Below are 22,190 nucleotides of genomic sequence, written 5' to 3'. Positions count from 1 at the left end.
TTGGCCACTCTCGGAAGACAGGATACTGGGCTGGATGGACCTTTGGTCTGACACAGTATGTCCGTTCTTATGTTCTTAATGACAACCAGAGTCAGGCCAGGTTGGGATACAATGAGTCAAGCTAGGGGAGCAGGAGTACAAGCAACACATTCTCCCAGTTGTATGGACGACTTCCTGTTCCTGGGCTGGGTTTATACAGAAGCTGTGGACCAATCGGGACCCCCAGCATTCCGCCAATCTGGTGCCGGGACTGGAGTCCTCTGTCGAGGTTCAGCCGCTGTCTTAGCAGCTGTTAGCAGGTAGCGGATTGGAGCGGATTGCTCCTATGAGTCCCGTGGACCTGGGTCCAAGACCCACGGTCCCTGACACCATCCGTTCGCTGCCCAGGGAGGTAACAGCCCAGCTTCCCAGCCTCTCTGGGATGTGACCACCCCATCAGAATTCAGCGAAGTATTTGCTTAGCTTTCCAGTCTGTCTGTTATGTGCAACTGAAGAATGGGGAAGGAAAAGGTGGCTTTTAGCCAGCTTTGTGCTCCCTCAATCTAGGGCTGATTTGAGTCAGGCCAGACCCCAGCACAAGTAAAAACAGACGTAAGGCTGTTCTAAGTTATGCCTGCTGCCCATGGACCCATCCATTCAGCTCCTGGGGATACCCCATTTTCCCTGGACATGGGGAAGAGAAAGCAATTTGCAGGCCATACAGTGGAGCAATACGTAACACCAACATTACTAGAGACAGGACTCTGACTCCAATGAGAACCATCTGGCCTGGGACCACCAGTTCCTTTCAGTGCCGCTCTATTCAATGGAAAGGAAATAGCGGGGAGCTATTTCACACAGTTCACACTGGAGCTTCCCTTGCCCTCCAATAACATCACTGAAAGTGTGAGGATCAAGAGGGAGCAGGGCATGCTGGGATCAGCCTTTCTAGGCCACATCCCATATTAATAATACTTAACACATATATCACACTTCCCAAGACTATCTGATTAAACCTCCCCAATCCCTTGGGAGGAAGGTTCATGGTATCCTCATTTTACAGATGGGGAAACTAAGGCAGACTTTCAGGGGCTAAATGACTTGCCTGAGACTATCCAGTAAGTCAGTGGCAGAATGGGGAACAGCACCCAAGATATCATGACTCCTCGTGTTATTCTTCTGTACCTTATAAGATGAGGGAAGGCATAGACTCCATTGCCCAAGTTTGTGTCCTGCACTTTGTCCACCTCTCTCCTAGAGATCCTAGACAGGAGAATCTTTTCCCTCTCTAGCCAGCCTAGTTTTTTAGACATCACTAAGGGAAGAAGACTGCAGAGCTAACGGGTCTAACCATCAATGCTGCTTCCTTGTTTCACAGACAGTAATGGGAGAGGAAGGCATCCTGTAGAAACAAGGCCTGGTAACACACAACCCTTGAAAAATACTCCACTGGGCTCCTTTGAAACAGGCTCTTTACATCCTGACACTGTTCATGCCGAGCGATCATTAGCATTGCCAGGCGCAAGAATAAAACACGAGCAACCTTACTACTGTCTGGATAAAGTTTGTATTTCAGCCTGCATCAAGAACCAACCCATTCTGCTGCTGGACACCCTCACGATCACACCCAATGCTCTGAGCTCTGCCCTGTTAAAAAGTCACAATACTATCCTGCCAGCAATCACCAGTCCAGTCCCTGCTCCCCTAGGCAGCCCCATCAGATAACCCCATCCATAACTTATCAAGATCCATCTTCAAGCTGGTTAGGTGGTTTGCCCCCACTCCTGTTCCAGAGCCTCACTCCTCTGATGGCTACCAGGCTTAATCTGCACTCCCTTCTCCATTCCATCCATGAAAACGATCCGCAATGAAATCGTTCATGTCAGCACTGAAGTGTCATTGTGGACATGCCAACGACATTAGTGGGGCAGGGGGAGGTGTCCAGGCATTATTTCAACGTACCTGCACATGCAGTAAAACCTCTCTGCATTGATTACATTTGGTTCACACCTGGAAGGTTTTTCTTTGCAACCACAAGGGCTAGACACTGAACGTAAAGCTTAGATTCTGTAGAGTCTGAATGTGTCGTGTGGCTCGCACAGGGTAGCTGGTCCCTGTGGATAGACCAAGCCCAGTGCCCCTGGACCAGAGCAGGTGAATCCAATCCAGCTAGTGGGCAGTCAGAGGGGGAGATGGACTGAGACAGACTGCACCCTGGGAAGGGAAAGCCACACCAGAGCAGAACAAGGGGCCAGGGCCTCAGAGAAGCAGCCCTGAGCTGCTCCAGGAAGGGAGAAGAGCTGCCTGAAACTGGGAATCTGCCAGGAGCAGGCATGCCAGAGACCCCGGGGAGGGGTGGCCCTGAAGCCCAGGGCTAAGGAATGAGTTAAAAGTCTGTTTTTTTCTGTTTGTTTGCTAACCTCTGTTAAGAAAATACATCTCCTGGAAAAGGACGGGGCGAGGCAGTGCATGCTTTGAGCCGGGAGAGAAACCTGGGATGGCTACAGTGGGTCACAAACACATCAAGCCGGCGCGGATAGCTTGTGGCCATGTGTTTGAGCTCCTTGCTCTGACGGCTACTACAGGCAGATTTCACTTTAATCCACATGCTGTAGCAAAGAATAACGTTGATCTCGTTTTCACTACTGAAGAAAGAAGCTGAGACTCTCAGCTGAGTCCCAGTATTACCTTTTGGGGTTGTTGTTTTTTAAACTACAGCCATCATAATAAGCTGTTGGCATCCCCAGGGGCCAGATCTCCCTATCTATTTTTATGGAGAATTCCCCATGGACATAAAAATCGTTGAGACAACCCAGCCCAGAAAGAGCTCAAAATACTTGACTATGAGAGGGACAGAACTAGCTGCATCCTAAAGGTGCTCCCTCCAGACCCCTGTGGAGGCATAGCACATGGGCATAGGGAACCTTATATCACCTCGGTCACTTAAGTCATTTCCTTGCACCATTAAGGGATTCTGCTGTTCCCAGCAGAATGCCAATACGCAGGGGAAAAAACCACGCAGGTGCCCTGGGTGCTAAAGAAACGTACGCACCAGTGCATTCAGTATCACCCCTGCAAATGTAAACAAACTGCTGCCAGCTCCCTGCCCTCCTTTTCTGATCTCTTTTATCCGCTCGGCCTCCTTTCCTCTTGTTCCACTTGATATCTCTTTCACGTACAGCTCTCTACCCAGCCGGTCCCATCACTGCCAGCAATGCTGACATCAGACGTGCAGCGTGGCTCCTGTGTCAGCATCCCTGGGAGGGCTACAACTGCCTCTCCGTCTCATTTCAAAGCTGCGCTGAACACGTACTTACTCTCCAGCGACAGCCCCTTTTAGTTGCTCCCCGCTTGGCATTTCTATTTAATGTTGTAGCTGGCAGAGCACCTGGAAAGACAGTTTGTATGAAAGACCATAAGCAAAAGGAAACTGAAATATATTGCATTTCCCTTTCCTTTCGTCTCTTCCTCCCTACGGGCCCAATCCTGCCGTCCTTACTCAGCCAGGGCTTCCATTCAAAGGAGTGATAAGTAAAAATCAGAGGGGTAGCCGTGTTAGTCTGAATCTGTAAAAAGCAACAGAGGGTCCTGTGGCACCTTTGAGACTAACAGAAGTATTGGGAGCATAAGCTTTCGTGGGTAAGAACCTCACTTCTTCAGATGCATCTGTTGCTTTTTATAAGTAAAAATGGCTTGATTGAGCCCCATGGAGCTGGCAGAGAAGAGAAAGGATTTTTGAAAACACCCCTTATTTTGTTCTCTTTGACAGGTAATCTGCAAAGGAGAACACCATTTGGGTTCAGAACCATTTTGCTTCTTTACAATGAGTAGAGAAGCCCTGAAAGGGAGTTGGGGTTGGTTGGGGTTTGATTTTTTTTAGTTTGTATCTGCTCTGGAAATATCAGGACGCTCAAGTCTTAACCTCCCTGTCTGTGCGGGACGTCTCCTTGTAGGACCGGACAACTGGACAGGGACCTTGCTCTTAGTTGACAGGCTGCTGGAGCTTTAACAAAGACATCACTCTTCCCCATGGTTTGCTTATATTATTCTATTAGATAGCGGCTAAATAAATCAAAAACATTTGAAGTGTAACTGAAAATCTTTCCCTGCGATTGCTCAGATTTCACTTCCTCGCTCTCTGTGACGACCATGCTAGTTCTCCAGTTATCGCTAGCCTTCTGGCAAAAGCAGGTTAGCCCAGACCTACATTTACCATGTAAAAAACTTGCAGAAAAAAAGCATACAGATGAAAAAAAGGACAACAATAATTCCTTCCCCATTGTAGGTCACCTTTAAGTCTTCACCCTATGCAGTAATACAAAACATTTTTTACAATGCACAGGGGGCCAGTTTATGCCTGCTGAAGGAAATGTCATTTTTAATTTTCTAACTTGGGTGCGCATAACATCTCAACCTTATTGTTGCATCAACAATTTTGTTGCACTGAAGGTATTTATTTAAAGTCCATTCTGACAAAGCACTAAAACAAAACATCCCAATGCCACCGCTGTGTCCTCCACCGAATACCTGCAGAGCAGCAGTTTGCAGTAACCCACTGTGTACAGTGCTGGTGCCCAACCAATAGATAGAATAAATGGTGTTACACAAAGTGAGGTGCTTAAACAGGTATGTCCATTTCTGCCCCGTTCGACACACGATAACAAAACCAGGGCTGGTCAGAACTGGAAAAAGACAGACAGTCAGTGAGGGGGGAAGTTTTATTTTCAAGATTTTAACAGACAGTATCAAAGAAACCAAAAGGTGTCAAAGATGCATGTGCTCGTATAAGTAGCTAACCCTGGGTCTTTCTAGACAGAGGAGATGCAGCAGGAGAGACAGCTGCTCACTAGCACAGAAGTAGGTTCCCAGAGCAAAAATATCAGCATGTCATGGTCCTAATGTGTAGGCCAAGGCTGTAAAGCATCAGGTCTGCATGTACTTCTAGTCCTCCTGCAAAGCAGACCTTCCACATGTGACCTGAGAGTCCCCGATACAGTGATATCTGACTCAGCCTGTGGAAAACCTGGAACAAGAACTCTAAAAGGCATGAACTCTTCAGCCCTTCCATTAATCTCACTGGAGTGTTAACGCTAGAGCCCAATGAAGACACTTGACGATCAGCCTTCACTAATTGTTGATCATTTTAGCGAGGCCCTGGAGAAGCGAGGAGGGGAGAAGCCACTGGTATGGAGGGGGGGGATTAAGAGTTGCTGAATGGAAGTGGACGCGGAGGAGACACTGCCAGGAAAGGGGGAGAGAAACAGAGAGGAGGATGGCAAAGGAAACCAAACAGCTAAGACATCGAGGACCAAACGGGCAGGATACTCCCCACTGAGCAATGCCGAGTAGGACAAGAAAGTGCTGAATAATAAGTAACAAAGTTTACTCCAAAGACTGTATTCTCCCCAGATCTTTGTGCAAATCTCATGTTGGAACTGGTGGGGAGGGACTCGGGGGTGTCCTCTGTGGAACGAAGGGGGTGCAATCCTGAATTCATTCAAGGCAACGGCAGCAGCAGCACAAGAGAAACCCATTTGTGCTTAAAATTCAAGGAAAAAATCGTTCAAGGGAATGAGGTATTGTCCCCATCCTGTCGCTAGGTATCTAATGTGTGGCAGATTAACAGCTTCATTTTCTTTCCCAGCTCTACACAGAAATGCTAGGAAAGTGCCTGGGATTAAAGTCTCCAGCAGCCTAGACCAGTAACGTCTGCATCTCACTCAGCCGATCCCACGTATAAAGGGAACCGAATACCCACTCCAACCAGGGCTGTATTCTACAAGATGCAAAGCTGTCTGGGGAGGGTTTTTAAAGAATCCATTTCAGCTTCAGATTTCAGAAAGCTCTCAGCCACTCTCCATCAAAGGTCCAGCAATGTCCAGGCACTACCTGCAGCCTGTATCTTTGACTAAATGAAGGTTTCAAGGTCTTTGGATAGAAAACAAGAGCACCATTAATCACATCAGGAGCAGCAGATCTGAAGCAATTCCGGCTGAGTTTAACACAATGCTAAAGAAATCTAAGCTTCAACATGTATCAGTCACAGGCACAGCCTGCAAACCACTAGCTTCTTATTAGGTACTAGCTTGGGGAGAAAGCCCCTCGAGATCGTTTCTCTTTAGTTCCCTACCAGCCCCCAGAGATGGCCAGCCTTGCTCCTTGAATCAGCCAGGAGTGGGGAGAGGGACAGAGGACAGGACTGGAGAGCTTCTTCCTGACACTGCTCTACTGGTTCAGGGAGTGGATTCAGCATGCTGCACTCGTAGGGGGCCACCAGGCTAGAACCCAGTAGTTACCAGCAGGAGATGAAATGTAAAGCAACCCTGAACACTACCGACAACAGCAGTATGCGCTGACTATCCCTGCAGCCAGGATGGGTTAGGAGTTGGAGGTGAAAGGATGGTGCTCACGGCTCACTGCTCGTCTCCCTGGCCTCAGTTCGGGGGCCCCTCAGGCATCAGGCCATTGCCTCCCTGGATGGAATTATGCAACTCCCCCAATCTCAGCTGGACCCTGGGCTCCAGCACCCTGTGGCTCAAACGTGCTTACCCAGCTGGTTCAACTGGGTTCAGTACCTGCAGTTCCTCCTTCTAGGAGTCTGCTTACACCAGTGTCCTGTTCATTTCAGCAGTAGGAACAGCACTGAGCATTAAATAAACCATTTACAAAAAAGGAGAAAACTGGAAAAACAATTCTATCGTGTACAGCTCTGAGGAACTCCCTAAGATGGGTCATCAGCAGGGCTTGAAACGTCACATCCCCACTACTACCTAGGAACCAGCCTGAGAGTCTAGAGGACTTTGCTGGGGGGGTTACGACCGCTCTATGTAAATAGCAGTAGGATGTTGGAGATTAGGAATTCTGAGCTCTCTCTCTTACTGATGGGCTAGATTGCTGGATTCACTGGGTGAGGTCTTCTGGTTTATGCTATACAAGAAATCAGACTCGATGGTCCCTTCTGGCTTTAAATGTGAATCTATGACTCCTTGGGTCTGAGAAGGGAGCCTGTCTAGTGGCTAGAGACAGGGTAACTGTGACAACCAGGGTCTAGACACCCTAAGGGGAAAAGAGGGGTTCTGAACCCCAAAGAACAAACAATTGAATCAACTGGCTTATACCATGTGATTGTGTATAAATATGTCAAGTCCAGTGTTTTATGAAAGCTTGTCATGCTCCGAACTAGATGGTCAGTAGGAGATATGCATGCAGGTGATGGCTATGAATATCTGTATGTCTAGAGATTTTTAATTGTAACTACGGTGCAACTACAGCATTGCCTCACAAAAGGGGGTGAAGTAATCAGGCTGAGGGGGGGGGGCGCACCTCCCAGGCTACTTGTTTACACAATACCCATCCCTTGTCCAGCCAGAAAAAACACAATATTGGACCATTAAAGTTCACGGAAAGACATTGATAAGAAAAGCAAACCCAAATCTTGGAAAACAGAGAAAGAAGGGCGTTTGCCCCCTCCAATAACCGTGAGTCTTTATGCCAGGAGAAAGGGGAGGGGGGAGAGGGGGAAAAAAGAGAAAAAAACTTTTAAATACAGGCTTGGGTTTGAGAATTTTTATCCAGAAACTGAGGACATCAGCTATGTTGGAAGGCTAGACTCCCCTCCAAGACAGAGGGCATGCTGGGAAACTGGCCACAGGCACGAGGTAACTTACAGAACAGGGAATTGAGCTAACAATGATGTGTGAAAGCCTGAGATTGCATCTCTCTGTTTATTTCCTGTGTAACTTGTAAACGTTTGCTTCCCCTGACGAGTTCATCTTCCATTCTGTGATTTTTTCTATTAAATAAACCTTCATTTATTTTTACCCCAAGCAGGTCTCTGGTGTGCAAACGGTGTTCCCCAGAGTGAGCGGATAATTGGGGCAGGTTTCACTCCTTCGGAGGTGCCGAACCAGAAGGGAAAATGCCAAGTGTCTGGTAGTTAAGAACGTGAGGAGACAGATTCGGGGGGACTTGGGACTGGAGGAAATTGCTGAGGTCATCCCGCAAGGAGGAACTGGGCTGACGGCAGCCCAGTGAAACCTTTATGCTTGTGGGCTGGCTCCTGGTGCCAGGGCTCCGAGCCATGGCAGCACAGCATTAAGGCACTCGACGTTCTAAGGCAGGTGGGGACAGGACCCCTCGCTGGTCTGGGTAAGCCCCAGTATGGCACAATAACTAAATCACATGGTTTGGGCACATGCACTCTGAAGAGCAGCATGGCTGAGTGGCGAAGACTTGGATCTGCCATATTTGAAATCTGCACCCAAGGCTGGGGTGCTGACAGACAAATGACTTGTAAACAAAGAAGATTTTAACTGGAATTACTAAGAAAGACAAAGCTGGATACCGACAAGATCACGTTAGAGACCATGGGCTGACTACAGCTGAATGTTCGTTATGGCTCTAAGAGGAGGAGGTAGCAATGGTGCCTATTATGAAGGCAACGCTGTCCACTATAAAACCACTTTCATTTGCTTATAACTTTAACTATTTGGGCTGAAACGTCCCAAGAGAAGCTGGACCAGGGAGGGGGAAGGCAGAGGGAGTAGGTTTAGACAAGGAGCAGGGGGAGACTAGGACTATAAAATAGAGCAGGAAGGGACTGGGAGCTGGTGCGGGAAGACTAGGACTGTCTGGGCAAGGAGAGGGGAATCAAGAGCTAGGGATGGAGAGTCTCGCATGAGAAGCCAGGGGTAAAAAGACAGGACTGGCACAGGCTTTGGGGGCGAACGGGCAGAAGAGTCTGTGACCAGCAAAGCACACTCCCTTACAGAGCCTGGAATGGAACCCAGGGTTCCTGAATCTCAGCATTCCTCCGCTATCAGTAAATATCTGTGAACCCCACGGGCAAAGCATATATCCCGTCCCTCTCGAATGGCTGGTATGCGCAGAGGATGACAACCTACCATTGCTCCAGTTCCATCATTAGCTCAAGTGGCAGATGTCTGTGTGGTGGATCTAAAGGTTACAACCCTGCTGATGAACCACATGGATAGTAATATGATTCCACATGATGGAATTTGCTTTTTTAAAACCTAGGAAATGACATACAAAAAATTATATTGAAAGAAAATTAAGGTTGCAAAGTCAAGCACTCAAAAGTTAGGCAATGTCAGAATTAAGTTTGCCTGGGTAACCTTAATTTGGCTCCCTTGTACATGTGCAATATATACCATTTGTAGTTACATGATCACATACTCTGTTTTCCACAAGACCCCTGCCTCAATCAGTGCACAGAACACACCTGCTCTGGGGATGATTCAGGGCTGTTGTCGTTAAGTCCCCAGCCTCATTTGCTGAAGAAGCTGGAAAATGTGCAATGACTGAGGGAGAGGATTGCAGGAAGTGGTTAAGGCAATTGAATGCTGCCCTAGAGAACTGGAGTCTATCCTTGCCAAAGCCAAAGAGTTCCTGTGTGATGCCGGGAAAGTCACTTCGATGTTTCACACGTGGCCTCTAGTTGTGTGTCCCTCATTCTCTGGGTGTCTGACTTAAAACCCTGGGGCTTGATCTGCAGAAACACTAAGCACTCACAGCTGCACTGAATTCACTAAGAGCTCTGCTTCGAACACATCATGTTAAGTACTCTGAAAAATCAGATCCTACGGGTCTCAAATTGGACACCAAAAATTAGTGGACACTTTTGACTTTAATCTCTCTGTGTGTCAGTTTCTTATTCAATAACACCACCCCTTCATCTCCCCAGTGTTGGGAAGATAAATCAATTAATCTTTGTGAAGTCCTCAGATACTAGAGTGATGATTAAAGACCATATCATGACACATATGCCCAAGTTGGGCAAATTCGGTTGCACAATGCTGATGTTTCCTAACATTTAAGCGCTTGACTTTATGACCTTCACACTCTTTGACCAGTTTTCTGTGTGCAATTATTATTTGTATTAGAGTGGTGCCCAGAAAGCTAACAACGTTGATGAATACAACGAGCAGATGGGTGGGGAAAGAGGAGGAAAGAGTGAAACCATCCTGTTACTCATAGTGAACAGTAGTGACAGCTCACCCCCTGCCTGAGTTCTGCAGACAGACCAGCCCAGGTCGGGCTTACAGAGGGATCCGAAGAAGAGCCGTGACTGTTCCCATTTTGCTTGGGAGTTTTTTCCCATGTAGATCTTACAGCATGGGCGAACAGGTGAGGGTCTCTCATGGAGAAGTTGACTGGTAGGCAAAAGAGGGCTTCTGGCTGCAGTCAGCAAGTTTGCTGAGGATAAAGAGAGAAGCAGCTTCCTGACCATCCGCTGAAGCAGAAGTCAGGCATCAGCTACCAGCACAACGCTGCAGGCTGCAGCCACATAATCATTGTTCTTTCTTTCTTTCACAGCCCCCAAAGTGGGCTGGAAGCACCACAGTGCAGATAAACTCATGTTCCCTGCCCCACGCTGACGACCTCAATTTAGGCACAACAGCAGGGAGGCAGAATAAACCACTGGGCAAGGAGGCCAGGGTTTACATGGGCACTGAGCCAGGCATATGTGCAGCAGGTTTGGACTTGTTAAAAAAAACAAAAAATAGGGAAACATCTTTACTGACTCACTTCTGCTGAGTTTCAGGGAGGGATGTGATGAGGATAGTGTGTAATCCATGGAAAGGGGGCAATGGGGCAGAGAGAGCTCTGGGGGAAGAACGTCAGACATGGAACGTGACATAATTTGCACCAGTGCAGGTGTAGCTGGGTCGGTCCCAGGATATTAGAGAGACAAGGTGGGTGAGGTAATTTCTTCTATTGGACCAGACAATCACGAAGCTCTCAAATGAACTCACACAGGAAAATGGCAACAGACAAAAATGCCCTATCACTGACGGGTGAACACTTTTCACAGAGCGATCACTCTATAGCTGACTTATCAGTCCTCATCCTCAAAGGAAACCTGCACAACACTTTCAAACGACAAGCCTGGGAGTTTAAGATTTACACTTCACTTTCATCGGAAAAACTTTCGGCTGTCAGGGGTGTGAAAAAAAACACACCCCTGACTGACAGAAGCTTTACCGACGGAAAGAGCCAATGTGGATGGCGGGAGATGCTCTCCTGCAGACAGAACTACCGCCCCTCGTTCTATTTTGTCGGCAGGAGAGCTCTCTCCTGCCAATAGAGAGCGAATACACAGCGTACCTTCCCGCTGCACTTCTGTAGCAGCACAGCTGTGCCGCTGTATGAACATGGCCTTAATTCATAACTCTGCTAGACGACTGAACAGAGACACTGGCTTTACGGTTTATTATAACAATCTGTAACCCACTAATCCCCTGTTTTTGTCCTATCACTGCGGAGGTGTTAACAGACTATACTCTCTTGAATGTTCCCTTACAATACGTGCTAACTACTTATACTAAATCTGTTCCACCTTACATTTAGGTGTGATGCTGGGAGTACCTGAAAAAGAACTCTGTGTGGCTAGAAAGAAAGCTTGTCTCTCTCACCAGCAGAGGTCCAATAAAAGATATTACCTCATCCACCTTGTCTCTATAATTAGCACCATACAGAGAGGTTGCAAAGGCTCTTCCTCTCACGCACATCATGTCCCCAAAGATTTCCTGAGCTGTCCCCGCAATTAGCTCGCCATATTAGCAGGTTTGCTTATGTAACAAAGTTTGTCAAAGTCGGCTAACTTTGAATTATCAGTGTATGAGGACAACGTTTTAATTACACTTAACAAAAGCAACATTCTCAAGCACAAACTCTTTTTCAGATCTTCCCCTCTCCTCTGCTTAAGTTCTTATGTGAATTCCTTGCCAGTCAAGGAAATCGTAAGGAGGTTTCTCTGTAACCGTATCACTCAGAATATGAGAACTGCACAAGTTTTCAGCGGATATCTTGATTCACTGCTGAAATGCAAGGACGTAGCAGCATCAGAGGGGGTCCAGAGAAGGGCAACAAGAATGCTGTCAGGCCTGGAAAATTCTCATATGAAGAGAAACTGGAAACATTGGGACAGTTCACCATAGAAAAGAGATGAAATGTATATAAAGAAATGGCTGGCCGAGGGACAGGAGATAGAAAGAGCTTGCTGTCTCATAAAACAGGAAAAAGGCAACTTCAGTGAAAAGGAAAGTAACACATTCAAAACTGATGAAAGGAAATACTTTTTCACGCAACGTGTAACAAGTCTGTGGAACTCACTGCCACAGGATGCCGTTGAGACCAAGAGCCTAGCAGGATTCAAAAGGAAATTGGACATTGGTATGGATATTGAGACTCTCCAGCATTCTCAGAGTAAACACCACTCAAAAATTAACAGGAAGAAAAGATTTAAAAACCCCTCATATTTCAGGGCACGAACCAACTTCTAACTATTGAGGGTTAGCAGGAGTTTTCCCTGGGGCAGGTTGTCTCATAACTGGCTGTAATGGGGTACACTCACTGCTGGGACACCTCCTTGTGGCTGGGTCTGAGGATTAGCTCTCTGCCCATCTAGCGCCCCTTTCTGTCTGTTGCTTGCACAGCAGCCCCTCTCTTACTCTGGGATACGCATGCTCCTTTCTTCATCCTATTTAGTCCTCCCCTTCCAGGGTGTCAGAGTTCCACTGGACAGACTGGCCATATGCCATCAGGCAGTCTTCCGGTCCAGTGCCACTTTTCCAGGAGCTGGAAGGGAACCTGGGTCCACCCACCACTCCAGGTTCCAGCCCAGGGATCTTGTGTCTAGCAATATGCTCAATCTCAGATCCTGTTGCTGTCTTCCCTGGGCTCCTTCCTACCTCGCTTCTCTAGCTCCTGGCCCACCTCTGGGATTACAAGCCCAAGATTCGTCCGCTCTCAGTGGCTACTCCCCCCTCTCGGCTTCTAGTCCAGGGCTAAATCCCAGGGTTTACTCTCCTCTCCAGAACTTCTCCTTGTCCCTAGCCAAATCCCTTTCTCTCTGGAGAGTGACTGCAGAGCTTCCCGTGCTCATGTCCTATTCTATACTCCTAGCCCAGTTTCTCCCCCAGCTGGGATGTATCTGCCATTAGGCCCTGTCTGTCCCTGCTTCCCCTCCAGGTGCAGAATCTAAAGTTAACTGGCCCCTTCTGGCCCACAATAACCTGCTCAGGGCTTGTGCGAGGTGGACACCCCATCACGGAACTTACTGAATAGTTCTTCCACCTTCCTCTGAAGCAGTTGGTGCTGACCACTGACAAAGATGAGACTCTAGCCAACGTGAGCTCCTGGTCTGATCCTGTCTGGCCATTTCTACGTTCCTATGATCAGGAGAAGGGCTTTCTGCATATCCACAGACAAAGTGTGTAAAGACCTTCATGCCTTGGGTTTTACTAAATCCTACCTTTAGTATATTAACTTGGACACACACACACAGACCATATGAGAGTTAAATCTGAAGGATGATAGATGGCAGCTACAATGAAGCACAGAAATGAAAACCAGGAGACCAGTGCAACAGAGCAGCGGTGTGTGGTAAGACATGAAGGGTTTAACTACAGAGATAAATGGCACAATGGGCTCTTGCTCTCTATTAGGCCCCAGGCAATAGAATAATACAAATAATAACTCGTAGCTGAAAGCCTGCGCCGTCACCTGGATGTCGCAGTTGGGTCAAGTAATCCCCCATCTGTGCAGTCTCCCTCAAACAACCAATGAAACTGTTGCCTGCAAATTATCTGTACAGTAAAGATGACAATTGGCTGAGTTACCTCGGCTATCTAGGACTCTTGGCATGGCCTTGATACATGCCTTACTGTAGCTGTATTCAGCATGTGTGCAATTCATAAAGTCAAAATGGCTGAGATCTTTAAACTGGCCAGTAACGGACCATGAATACCACTGGTGATTGAATCCGGTGATATTCGGAACAAAAAGAGCTCTCAATGCGCGTAGCAATTTCCATCACTTCACACTGACTCTACAGACATTCGTGGCTTCAGAGTGACTCTCCTGGAATCTTGTTATATAGAAAAGTATAATGTTTAAAAGAAGCAATTAATGCTTCAAGTTAACCAAAGAGGTGGGTTTGGATGCTGCCTGGAGGATTCAGGCGCTATCAAAGGGGATCCTGGAAGGTTAAATAATTTCTAGATTTGTTCCCTAAATCTGGAGTTCGTTTTTATTCATAAAGCTCTGAGCAACGGCCTCACCCATCCTGTACATAATCCTTCCAGCTCTTTTCCCCAGGTTCATTGCATCTCTTCTGGAAAGCTTTTCTCTCTGGCATGCCTTCACTGATCTAGCAGATGATCCTATCCACCCCACATCAGAAGCAACATTCCCCATATCCTGTCAAAGACACCTAGAGGCCCTCAGCAATCATTGCCTTTGTTGTCAATGAGCTTTGTAGTCCACCAGGAGTCAGGTCACATCTTGAGGCCCATGGTTAGGGTCGGAGCCCAGAGCGCCCAAAGGAGAACAAGCAGGATTTGTTAATTACCAGGATGCATTACAGAAGTCAGTTACTTACATGGAATTAACAGTGTACTATTTGTTACGGGAAAGTGATATCAAGCAACCGGCTGCTCCTATCAAAGACCTACACCCAATCCTTTCTCCGATGCATCATACTAGAGTGTCAGTGGCCTGCTGGCTGGCAGTGTGGGGACCCAGCTAGGCTAGGCTAACTGTGAGGAGAGGCAGAGGCAAAGCAAAGCAAAAAAGGATGATTTAAAATCTTTAGAACTTTGTAAGGAAAAACCCCAACACTGTACCGGGAGCATAAATAATATAGAACATTACCAAACACTTACTACTTATAATAATAAAACTACAGGATACCAACACACTCACTTTTGTGAACTTGTACACGCTATGCAGTTAGTATCAAATGCATTGTTATTAACAAGAACAAGAGGGATCACGCTACAACATACTGGGCCACTTCAGAGTAGAATCAACTTTTCCTCTCCTGGCTGGAAGTCTAGTGCCACTCTTGCTGTCCTGTCCTTTGCTTCTCTTCAGCCTGAAGTGCTCCTTTGAGTCAATGTTTCTGTGGCTGTATCTCTTTTCACTGAGTTTATCCACAAGTGGGTTTCCTCATCAAGTGGGCCCTCACCTGTCCATTAGGCATCTTTGAACTGTATTCCATCAATAGATGTCCAAATAGTCCTTCTCTCTGCTTAGGTCCTTTGGGGGTGGGCTTCTTGTTTACTATTTTCAGGATCTGTTGTCCTCTAACACAGCTTTCTGATCAGCTCCCTTTTTCACCAATTTGATTTCCTTTCATTTTTTTCCTTTGATACCCTCTCTCCGGTACATCTGTAGATTTTATTTCCCTCTACTTCCCTTCTCTAATAGTGTCTGCTCACATACCCAGGTCTACTTTTTTTCTGCTTCTTCCGATCTGAAACCTTTCCTGTTTTCCTTCTTTTTCTCGTGCTCATTTCTCAGTCCCCTACTTTTATTCTATCACTTCCCCTCCTACCCAGGGTCCGGTTCATCTGTTAGCTCAGCATCTCGCTTCTTCTCCTTCCTCATTTGCCCCTTCGAGTGGATTCTAAGCCCACCCCCGCTTGAGCTGCCCTCCCATTGGCCGTCTCTCTCCCGAGGACAGCGTTCGGTGCTGCTGTCTCACAGCTGCAGCAGGTGCTAGTGCGAGGGTGAGGATAACCACAATAGTACATCAGGACAGGAGCAACCATTATCATTTGTTTCTGTGTGCCAGTGCTTGCCGTTGGGGGGTCTGCCCAGTCCTACAACACATCCTGCCTTGCGAGCAGACATCTGGGTTCGGGTTTCCGCAGCCAGCGGTGACAGAACACAGACAGAAAATGTCTCCTTCCTGTGAAGTGCTGCGCCCCTTTCACATCCACTGAAGCTGGCATGTCTCTGCTGGGATCTGCTTTCAGTCCCTCTGCTGTGAGCAGATATCCAGTGTATGTCACCTTATGCTGTTTGATGTGCCCTCCCCTCCCCTCTTGTACAAGTCCGACTGAATCTTTCTGGGACCCTGCACACACTGCTACAATGGTCAAACTTGCTGCATTCCTTGCCATGCTGTCCTAGTGCTGATCACCTTTTCACCTGCTCATGCTGTCTCCCCACTGTCTTTTCCAATTTTACTTTATCCTGTCTGAGCTGGGCGACCAGAACTGGATACAGTATTCAGGGTGTGGGCGCACCAGGGATTTATATACTGGCATTATGATGTTCGCTATCTCTTTCCTAATAGTTCCTAATATCCTGGTTATCTCTTTGACTGCTGTGGTGTACTGAGTTGAAGTTTTCAGAGAACTATCCACAGTGAATCCAAGATCTCCTTCTTGGGTGGTAACAGCTAATTTAAAATCTATCATTATATATGTGTAGTTGGAATTATTTTTCCCAACGTGCCTTACACTGCACCTATCAGTGTTAAATTTCCATCTGCTGTTTTGTTGCCCAGTCACCCAGTTTTGTGAGATCCCTTTGTAACTCTTCACAGTCAGCTTTGAACTTAACTATCTTGAATAATTTTGTATCATCTCCAATTTTGCCATTTCTCTGTTCACTCCCTGTTCCAGATAATGAATATGTTGCACAGCACAGGTCCCGGTACAGATCTTTGGGGGACCCCTCCATTTAATTGTGAAAACTGACCATTTATCCCCATCCTTTGTTTCTAATCTTTTAACCAGTTACATGAGAGAAACGTCCCTCTTATCCTATGGTCACCTAGTTTCCTTAGAGCCTTTGGTGAGGCATCTTCCTATTATCCTCATTAGGATGTGTCTTCCAAATTTTTAAGGATGCCTTTTTGCCTCTAACAGCCTCCATTACTCTGCCGTTTAGCCATGGTGGCATTCTTTTAGTCCTCTTAGTGTTTGTTTCTGATTTGGGGTACGCATTTAGTCTGAGCCTCTATTATGGTGTTTTTAAATAACCCCTCATTTTGTGTCATTCCCCTTTTGAAGTTAAATATTACTGCATTTCGGTTTTTTCGGGAGGGGCTTCGTATTACTCCCGCTATGTTACGGTCACTATTACTGAGTGGTTCAGCTATATTCGCCTCTTGGACCAGATCTTGTGCTCCATTTAGGACTAAAACTAGAACTGCCTCTCCCTTTGTGAGTTCCAGGACTAGCTGTTCCAAGAAGCAGTCATTGATGGTGTCTAGAAATTTTATCTCTGCATCACATTCCAAGGTGACATTTACTCAGTCTTAACTCGGTTTACAACTGACCTATATTAATGTAGCACCAAATCACTACAGGAAGGTTTGGCAGAATCTGATTTTTTGAATAGTTTTGATGGATAATATCAGTTTATTTTTAAGCATTTTTTTCAATTTTTATCTATTCAAATTTTCAAATTCACCCAAAATTATGAGGTTTAAGCATTTCCCCTCTATTCTTATCCATTTAAGTTTTCACAGTTGCAGGAAATTATAGAGGGGAGGTCAGACAATTATTTAATGACAGTAGTTGTTGATATTCAAAATATTAAAGTTTTATAGCCATTAAAACACCAATTGTCAATATCACATGTCAAAACATACTAAGTCAATATCCTTAAATCAAACTAAGTTCTTAAGCAGCATTTTTCTCTTTTTTTGCTTATTTGTAAATTTCAATTATCAATGGAAATATTTTGTCAGTTTGTGGCTATACAGTGAAATTGACGTTTATCAACATTTTATCAATACAAATTTAATCCTTCCAAGCCCAGCTATAAACCAGTTGTAAACCAATTTAAGTTCATCCATGCAAGGGGCTGCACCAGCTTAACTACATCAGATTAAAAACTGATTTTAGCTAAACCAGTGCACTATTTGGGTGCACTAGGCCTCGGAAAGGATAAGTGCTAAGGACTTAGAGAAGCTAGTACCCCAACACAGCTCACAGCAAGATAACTTTGAATGCATTCCTTTGAATAGCATGAATGCCATGCTGCCCTTCACATTATTTTTAAAGTATTCTTTCCTCCCCTCCAAACAGTAATCATAAAAAGCAGCAAGATTCTGTCACACAATGTATCTTGGTGTCATGGTCTAACCAGAAGTAATACACAGACAGAAGAGCTTTACAAAAGACATTAAACCAGTTCACTCACTTGCCAGTGACTAGGCATATTGAAAACTTGTGGCACATGCCATCTGCCTACCAGCTGCCTCAGGACACAGGACACATGGAGATCATCAATTACCAGTGCCCTAACCTGTAGATGGGATGTTCTGAAGCAGTGGTAAACAATGCGGAGGAAAAGCAAGGACAGCTACTAATTACACTTCTTCCAGCAAACTAGAAAAGTATACGACCAGAACCTCAAAATAAAGCCACATTTACAACACTGGCTCCAGCCCATTTAATTTGTATTTCATATTATGGTAGTGCCCAGAGGTCCCACGTGAGATCAGAGCCCCATTGTGCTAGGTGCTGTACAAAGAGACAATCCCTGCCCTTAAGAGTTTACAATCTAAACAGACAAGACAGGCAAAGGGTGAGAGGGGAAACAATTAGCACAGGTCAGGAGAAGGCGAGCCTCCCTCCCTGAAAGAAATTCAGTTAATTTCTTCTTCATTTAAATAGGTCCTTCTGCAACAAGGCACCTTCCACAACACAAGAAAGGCACGTGATTAATTCCATGCCCCACGCTTAGCCAGCTGTTGAACATTCCCAGTGAGCTCAACAAAGCTTTGAGGTTAATTGCAAGCAATATTCAGGCATTACATCCAGTAGGGACAAGCTGAGGCTGCTACGGGGTTTCATACAGATAAATGTGTGTGCACGCATCTATCAGCTTTACTAGTGCTGGCAAAGCTGCCAAAATAAACCTGCCCTCAGTGCACAACTCAGCTTGGGTGTGGTCCAGCGCTTTGAGCCCAGAGCTGGGAATCAGAAGCTCCAACGTTCCCACCACCTCCTTCTATGGCTTTGAGGAAGGCACTTCCCTTCCTTCAGCCTCAGTTTCCTGAATGGTAAACTGGAGGTAATATTTACTAACCTCAAAGGATTGTTGTGAGGATTAGTGTGAGTAAAGCATTTTAAACGCTGAGTATTATTATTTCTACACCAGTCAGAGTCAATCATTGCTGACAGAGACAGTGCAACTTCCTCGGCTCATTCCTTTATTATAGGCAGAGCTGGTAGCAATGTCCATGGTTAAGGCTGAAGGACACTTTCCATTATGAGACCCTGTGTTCAGCTGCTTATAACTTTGCCAAACTTAAAGTGTTCAAGGCAACATTTTCCTTGCCGAACGTCTACCTTCAGCTGCCTGATTTTGGAAAGTTTCACCTATATTGGGTCTGCGGTTTCTGAGGACGGGGTTAGGGTAAAAGACATTGTGTTTGCCAGTGTTAAAACATGGATTACAAACATTCAATTGAAACATTCTAGTACCTCTGGGCTCTAGAGCAAGGACTTGAAAACTGGCAATGTAGCATCTCAGAGTTTGAGAGCTTTGCTAATCAGGTCACCTGCAGCAGTTCATCCTACCCAGAAATCCCTGGCAGGTTTGCTCTTCTAAAACATCAGCCGTCTCAAAAAACTGGTGTAATATTTACCACCTTCTTTCATTGTCTGATTGACATGCCCTGATCCAGATTCCCCCAGTCAGTGCCCTCTGATCAGTCCTGGGACCAGCAAGAAGCACTTTTTCCCCATCACAGAGAAGAGCCTTTTGGGCCAGTCATGGAAATTCAGAGTCAGAGCTACTCACCACTTTCCAACGGTCCTTGACCACGTAGTTGGCCGGCAGAATGTCGACCTGTTCCCCTCCCCCACTCATGTTTGGTTCCTCCCTGATAGCTGCTACTAGGCACTGCATTTGCCAGCCAGAAAGTATTTTAGTAGCTCCCAATTTAAATGAGCCATTTATCTGGGAAGAAAAACAAAAGGGAGAAAAGGAAAAAGAGTTAGTGCAGGTCATTGCAGGTGGTTGATGCTGGTGAAACTACATCTCAGCAGCTCTGGTTTAGAGCCAATCAGAAACAGCATCTCTGGGAAGAAGGCAAACTCACCTCGGAGCGCAGCAAGCAACAGCTGCTTTACAAACTCCCCAGCTCTCTCCATGCACAAACCTGGCAGAAGCAACCATGCCCCAAGTCCGCAGCACCAACTGAAGAGATGACAAGTTACTGGCTACACCATGCAGGGTCCCAGTGCTCTGGGGCCTCATAGCCAGCAACTCAAAGATTGGGCCAATGCCAAATCCTTGCATACAGCCTGAGTATCAGGGTGGGAACAACGAAGAAAGAGCCGTAATTGTACCAGGCAAAAAAAAAAAAAAAAAAAGATCTTGCTTTAACAGAGCAGCTGATTCATTTTCTGTTATTTTGGTTTCCAGATGACTGTATACAACACTCCCATCACCAAGACTTGCCAGGTACTATGCTCTGGAAGCCACAGGGGACTAGGGCGGCCTCTACAGTGCCAGGGTCACAAACACCGCTAACAGCCAGGCAGAGAAGAAGGGGACAGTTAGAAGGGGTTTCAGCCACGTATAGATTAGTCCTTGTAACACACAAGCCTTGCTAAAAAATGTTCAATTCAAGCACAGAGACAGATACAATATCGACTTTCCTTTCCCCTCCTTTCTCTCCCTGTCTCCAGGGCGAGGTGCTCTCACGCATCCATGAGTTCCGGATTACCTGATTCTGTAGCCAGTTTTGTTCTTGAATTTTTGGTTAGAATCCCTCCATAAAGGTGACTCTCGGCTTCATATCAGTGCTAACCTTGCTCTTTTAAAGGAACCTTAGAGGTTATCTCACCAGCCGCTATAGGCTATTTTCTGGCCTCAGAGCTAGCCCAGAGCCCACAATCCATTGATTCACAGTTTTCTTGGGAGCTCTGCCCTGTTTTCCCAGGTATAGAGCCCATATGCCCTTTCTGGATATAAAACAAGTTCTTCTGCAGAGATCAAATACAGTTAACAACATACATGCTGAATAAGAAAATAAGGTTAGAGTCGGTCATTCAACCATTAGACTTCTTCAGGCTGGCATAATGATCAGAATATAGTGAGCTGTGTATCGGAGAAAAGAGGTGGTCGTTCCCTAAGCGCAGCTGGAAGGCTCAGCCCTGTGGTCTGACCTGCACATGTGAGTTCCACAGATGGAGTTAGTGCCACAAAGTGGGCAGGATGGGAAGATACCACGTGAAGGATCACCAAATAAAAACACAACTAGCATCTCAAAGGAGAGAGAGAGTCTTGCTCTAAAACAAAGAGACAACACATGCAAGGAACGCAGGAAAGGATTAGGAGAAAAGAGGGCAACTGTATGCCACTGGGAAAGGAGACTGCAAACCATTCAACCCAATGCTATAAGCTAGAATACAAACCAATCGTTAAACAGAGGAGAGAGGCAAAATAAATATTTTAAAAGTGTAGCAGAAGAACGTGCTGCCAAAGGGGTGTGGAGTTTCTCATCGATGCAAGGACCCATGAAGAGTCAACTATGGGGCAGCAGCTCTTCCAACATCCAGGAAAGGGCAGTGGACATCAGGCCAAGTTTCAGTTCTGTTCAATGAGAACCAGCAAGTGGCCTGCTTCATGGATGAGTGCTAGTGCTCTGCACTGCTGGAGGCAGTCTGGGCTCCATCCCAGGCTCCTTCTCCCCAGCCTGCATGTCTGGGAGTGCTGCAGTGTGTGAGCCTAATGCGGAGTTGCTGTACCTCAACTGGACTGAATGAAGTTACTCCAGGTCTGAACGTGGCCCGGTATGCACCCCAGGGGCTGAGTGAGGCCTGCGGCACCCTTCCCTGATTCGCTGCACATCTCTTAGAGCGGCACAAGAGAGAGGATCCCTCCTGCAGCCCTTATAAGGGGCATGATCGGGCAGCAGCACAACTTACAGGGGACAGACACAGTACACTGCGGGCCCTGCACTCAGGGAGTGCAAAGGGAGCTGAGGCTCTGGGCCTTGGAACGGTGGCAGCAACACAGAACAATGGGAAGGGAGTAGGGGTGGGATTCACAAAGCTACTTACGTGTCTAAACCCCAGACATAGGCACCTAAGTCTGGGGTTTATATGCCTGAATCCCAGTTTTGGCTCCACTGCGATCCACAAAACTCCTGCTAAAACCTGTGGGTGCCTAAAGTTATTTGAGGCCTAAGTTCAGGATAAAAGTTCCCTCTGCCTCTGGGCATGTGCACTGCTGGGCCACTCTAGACTGCCAGATACCTATCTCCCACCTAAGCCCCAGAGCGGTTCATGAACTGGGGAAAGGTCGGCATTTGGCCGCTGAAGTTGCATATGGGGCCTGATCCAGTAGGCATGCTCAGAGGCAGCCTACCAGATCAGTTCCCATTCAAAATCCAGCTGGAGGAGGTGGATAAATATTTAAATAGTCAT

At 46.5% G+C, this 22,190-nt stretch overlaps 1 protein-coding gene across 1 annotated transcript in view; it reads right to left on the bottom strand.

Moving 5' to 3' along the window:
* The window catches only part of TTBK1 (tau tubulin kinase 1), a 113,867-nt gene extending 94,175 nt beyond the window's left edge, over positions 1 to 19,692 (bottom strand). The window contains exon 1 of the mRNA XM_054024430.1: positions 19,555 to 19,692. Within this exon, the coding sequence (XP_053880405.1) occupies positions 19,555 to 19,662 (108 nt within the window). The 5' untranslated portion in view covers positions 19,663 to 19,692. The remainder of the gene's footprint in view (positions 1 to 19,554) is intronic.
* Positions 19,693 to 22,190: the final 2,498 nt, after the last annotated feature.

The sequence above is a fragment of the Malaclemys terrapin genome, chromosome 3, assembly GCF_027887155.1.
Source record: "Malaclemys terrapin pileata isolate rMalTer1 chromosome 3, rMalTer1.hap1, whole genome shotgun sequence".
NCBI lineage: Eukaryota > Metazoa > Chordata > Testudines > Emydidae > Malaclemys > Malaclemys terrapin.
The sequence above is the reverse complement of the archived record's forward strand: the minus strand, read 5'-3'. Positions and strand labels throughout refer to the sequence as shown.